The 5,000-nt window shown below is 41.9% G+C and overlaps 1 protein-coding gene across 1 annotated transcript in view; it reads left to right on the plus strand.

The window, feature by feature from the left end:
* The window catches only part of Dhc93AB (Dynein heavy chain at 93AB), a 92,173-nt gene that overhangs the window by 11,747 nt on the left and 75,426 nt on the right, over positions 1 to 5,000 (plus strand). The window contains exons 10-19 of the mRNA XM_070128528.1: positions 1 to 53; positions 259 to 369; positions 1,470 to 1,738; positions 1,890 to 2,082; positions 2,469 to 2,599; positions 2,730 to 2,848; positions 3,284 to 3,313; positions 3,505 to 3,700; positions 4,388 to 4,546; positions 4,815 to 5,000. The exon at positions 1 to 53 is cut by the window's left edge and continues 131 nt beyond it; the exon at positions 4,815 to 5,000 is cut by the window's right edge and continues 19 nt beyond it. Of these exons, the coding sequence (XP_069984629.1) occupies positions 1 to 53; positions 259 to 369; positions 1,470 to 1,738; positions 1,890 to 2,082; positions 2,469 to 2,599; positions 2,730 to 2,848; positions 3,284 to 3,313; positions 3,505 to 3,700; positions 4,388 to 4,546; positions 4,815 to 5,000 (1,447 nt within the window). The remainder of the gene's footprint in view (positions 54 to 258; positions 370 to 1,469; positions 1,739 to 1,889; positions 2,083 to 2,468; positions 2,600 to 2,729; positions 2,849 to 3,283; positions 3,314 to 3,504; positions 3,701 to 4,387; positions 4,547 to 4,814) is intronic.

Below are 5,000 nucleotides of genomic sequence, written 5' to 3' on the forward strand. Positions count from 1 at the left end.
TCATCGTAAACCACGCCCTCCAGGAGAGCCAGAGTCCCGAGGCCTACTTCAAGGTGGGCGGAAGGGCGGTAGTGGCTTCGTGTCGTTTTGATAGGTCACTGGTTGCGAAGGGCAAGCCTATTCTGGGCTCAGAAGTAATCGGACTTTGAAATGCTTCTCTAAGCAAAGGACGTTTTATATATTCATTTCTGGTACGAATTTAATGGTAATGCATGCAAATAAATGAAAACTAACTTTTCTATGCACGTACAATGGCAGGTGGTTGAACTGCTTGGGAGCATCCTCGAGCGGCCGATCATTCAGGCGGAATACACCATCTGTCTGCCGCACTTGCTTCAGCTCCTTAAGCAGGAGATCGAGACGGCTAAGGTATGTAAGAGGTCTTGTTCTTGTTGTATGAGTAATAAGTTTCATAAACAGCTGAAGTATAACGATAACATAGCATTTCCTTGGAATGGGCTAAAGAATGTATATTCTTAAATTATATATACACACATTACAATGTCTTGAACATTTTTCTCTATTCAATTTACCTCATCTTTGACTTGACTAAGCTGTTTCCGGTTTTTGAAATTATCTAAAATACTTCAACTAAATGAAATAACATATATTTATGCATAACTTAATAAACAGAATATATACATTGGATATCTATCAACCATTTTCACACACAACCAACACACACATATGTATATATACATATAAATATACATACATGTACACACATATATAAATATAAACACACACACACACACACACATATAAAAATATGAACATACACACACACACATATATATAAATATAAACATACACACACACACATATATAGATATAAACAGACACACACACACATATATAAATATAAACATACACACACACACACACACTCACACACATATGTAAATATAAACACACACACACACACACACACACACACACACACACACACACACACACACACACACATATATATATATATATATATATATATATATATATATATATATATATATATATATACATACATACATGTTGTATGTGTGTGTGTGTGTGTGTGTGTGTGTGTGTGTGTGTGTGTATGTGTGTGTGTGTGTGTGTGTGTGTGTGTGTGTGTGTGTGTGTGTGTGTCTGTCTGTCTGTCCATATACATCCACTTCCACAATATATACATATCCACACACAGACAGACAGACAGACACACACACACACACACACACATATACACACACATAAACACGTACACACACACACACACACACACACACACACACACACACACACACACATATATATATATATATATATATATATATATATATATATATATATATATATATATATATATATATATGTATATATATATATATATATATATATATATATATATATATATATATATATTAATATATATGTATGTATATATGTATATGTACACACACATCTGAAGACAAAATCCTGTAACGCAACAGGAACTGTTCGAGAACTGGCAGCACAGCAGCGGGATCGTCGTGGTTGACGCGTTCGACGACGACGAGGATGACGACGATGAAGGTCGGGAGGACGAGCACAGGCGACCCTCGGAGGACGAGCAGGAGGAGGAGGAGGCAGAGGAGGACGCCGAGGAGAACAAGGCGACGCATCGCTACTTCCCTCCCGTGGTCGGCAAACTCAAGTATCTGAAGGAGGTGCAGAACCGCGTCAGCAATAACATAAAGTTGTTCTCCGAGCTAAAGCATCCGTGAGTATAGTGATGATTTTGAAATTGATTATGGTTGTTAGCGTTAGGGAGTTATTTCACGGCATTCCGTAGTTTCTTTGGCGACAGAATGCTGAGCATGACTGGGAAATATTGAGAAATTCCAGTAATTTCGAGGGTATTGTCTCGGCAGCATGGTGTCGAGCGAAGAGGGCGCGGCACTGCTGAAGCAGTGGCAGGATGTGGAGGCCGGCCTGGACGCGTCCATGAGGACCGTGGTGGACGAGTGGAAGGTCATCGCGTCCGCCGACTACACCGGCCCGCTCAGCCAGCCGCTGCTGCACCGCTGCCAGGACAACACGCTCGCCGTCAACTTCAGTCCCGAGGTGAGCCAGGAAAGGGAAGGTATATACTGTCAACAACAATTGTGGATACTTACATTTATTTTCATTTGTGAAAACATTCAGTCCGCAACGCAGATTCTAGATTCTCAAATAATCATTTCAGACACGCCATGCATGTTCTAGAGCCGAGCGGAAAGTACTGCAGTATATGCAGTTCTTTTTGATAGTTTGTCAATGCTAATAGCCATTCTCCTAAAGAAGCAGGGATGGGCAGTCTACTGCAAATACAATAATAACAGCACTAATGAAAGCATTGATACTACCACTACTACTACTACTACTACTAAAGATAATAATAGATCAAAACGAAAGATATAGAAGATAGCTATAAAATAGCAAATCGTATATGCCTCCACCGTCTCCCGCAGCTGGTGCGGGTGCTGAGAGAGCTCCGCTACGTGTGGGTCCTGGGCGAGGACCTCTCCGAGGGCACCGAGCTCGCCTCTCGACGCGAGACCTTCCGCAAATACACCGCGAATCTGCAACTGGTCACGGACTGGTGAGTGAAAGGAAATATGCTAATTCTACGTAGACCCTGGTAATATAAACTATAAAAATATTACATATTGTACACATACTCACGTATGGTGTAATGCACTCATGCTAGTTTATGGTACACACATACGCAGGTACAACCATATTCGGACAAATACAAACGAGGTGGAGTTCAGCCTGATCCGGAAAGAAATGGAGGAGATAGACGCGGCGGTGCTGAAGGCAGAGGCAGAATTCACTTGGAATTCCGATGGTAAGGACACACACACACACACACACACACACACACACACACACGCGCGCGCGCGCGCGCGCGCGCGCAGAGCGAATGAGAGCGAGAGAGAGCGAGATAAAGCCAGAGCGAACGAGCGAGAGAGAGGAAGAGATATATAGATAGATAGATAGATAGATAGATATAGAGAGAGAGTGAGAGGGGGTGGGGGAAGCATTAGGAGAGTATTTAAAAAGGGTCATATTTATTCTTGTGGGCATAATATTTCTCGAGTCGGAACACCGGTATTCCTTAACAGTTTCATCATTGTAAGTACTCCTTGTTTCTTGCAGTCGCTCTGTTAGATATCTTTTCCCAGATTCTATCCATAAGCTAGATATATCCTCACTTCTATATAATTTTGTGACCTCACCATACCTTATTATAATTTCTTTTAAGAGTAACTTTGATTAATAGAATATGCTTCTTTCACTGTTGACTTCATTGGTCAGTTACTTTCAGATATGTTCAGGTTTAATTCTCTTTCAGCTCATACCAGCTATTCATTTGGATTAAATCTTGCATCTACTGTAGACTATTTACACGTGTCTAAAGAGAAGTCATACAAGACAGTCATTTACAATCAGTAAACTGCAACATCAAACAGACCTAACCAATGCTCCACAATCGTTTCTCAGGAGTGTGGAATTACATCGTGGCGCTGAGGGGCACAGTGAGTGACTTAGAGGCCCGCGTGCAACAAGTTCAAGCGAACGTGCGAAGGATAGATGATATCATGACAACGTGGGTGCAGAAACCCATTTTTGAAAGGCGAGAAGGCAAGAAAGATGGACTACTTAACCTGGAAGACAAGGCTGAGAAACTCAAGAAAGTGTAAGTTGAGAAACGAGGAACAGTATAAGAGGGGAGGCTCGCACCAAATCGGGGAAAATTGTTGGATATCACTTTTTTATCAGTCTACTTACTACCCTGTGAGAGTGGATAAGCGTCCCTTTTGAGACTGTCAATAAGGCTAGACGTTTGTACAATATATTACATACGGTCAGCTGAAGTCGATATTATTTCAGGCAAAGAAGGGACGCTCAGCAAGTTCCGTAGTAAACAAGAGTTTTCTTTATCTTAAGAGAATGCACCTATATTTCATTATTGTTAACATTGTCGTATTAATGCAATATATTGTTTACATTGTGATTATGCCCTCTAATTATCATGTAGTATCTCGAGCTTAATTATGCTTAAACCTCAGTCTTGGTACATTTTTATTAAAATATGCCAGTATATATTTTTGATATGTAAGAGCGTTACATCCTATAGGCATACAACACCAGAAGGGACACATAAGGCAAAGATAAGGGACGTTCTTACCGTTTTGCGGATGACAGAGATGTGATGCTGAACAGCTAGCACTGCATCTCCTGAGCATTTTAAAATGGCGCGAGTGTTTCTTCTTTTGCACGTAGTTACAATTATGAGTGACACATAGCTATAAGCTTCCTCTGATATACTATTCAACAATATTATTGACTAAAATCATATATCATGTCCGTTTCCTCTTGACAGGTACGCGACCATGGGGCAAGACGGAGCCAAGATCCGGGCCATGGTAGACGAGAACAAGCGCCTCCTCAAAGTGCCCGACGACTCTAGGCACTGGGATCGCTACCTCCTCTTCCTGGACCACATGATCACGCGAGGCCTTGTCGACGGGGTCAGCTGCAGGTAATCACTCATAAGACTCCTTCTTCCTTTTCTGGGCTATTGTATACAAAAAAAAAGTTAGCATTTATTGCATCATTGACATTACAAGCCGAAAGTTGAATATGATATGGCCATGAAATATATACATGAAACCTGATAGAAGACAGTCATCATTCCTATAAAAGTGAATTGTTAGTTTCTCCCCCTCTGGTTCATCAATCATCAACCATTCTTTATGAAAGAAATTCTCCATTAGCATATGCCAAACCTGCTATTCCCTGTCCTTCAGCCTGTTCTACCTACTGGACAACTGCGAGTTGAGGGTTAACCAATTCCCGTTGCTCGAGGCCCGGCTGGAGCTGCAGGAACCCTACCTCATCATCCGCCCTTCGCCCGAGGAGTTGCACAGCCTGGTGGAGACCCTCGTGGCGGAAATCCTTCACATCTGCAACCTCGTGCCCCGTCTGGCTACTCA

This window comes from Penaeus vannamei, chromosome 13, assembly GCF_042767895.1.
Source record: "Penaeus vannamei isolate JL-2024 chromosome 13, ASM4276789v1, whole genome shotgun sequence".
Classification (NCBI taxonomy): Eukaryota; Metazoa; Arthropoda; class Malacostraca; order Decapoda; family Penaeidae; genus Penaeus; species Penaeus vannamei.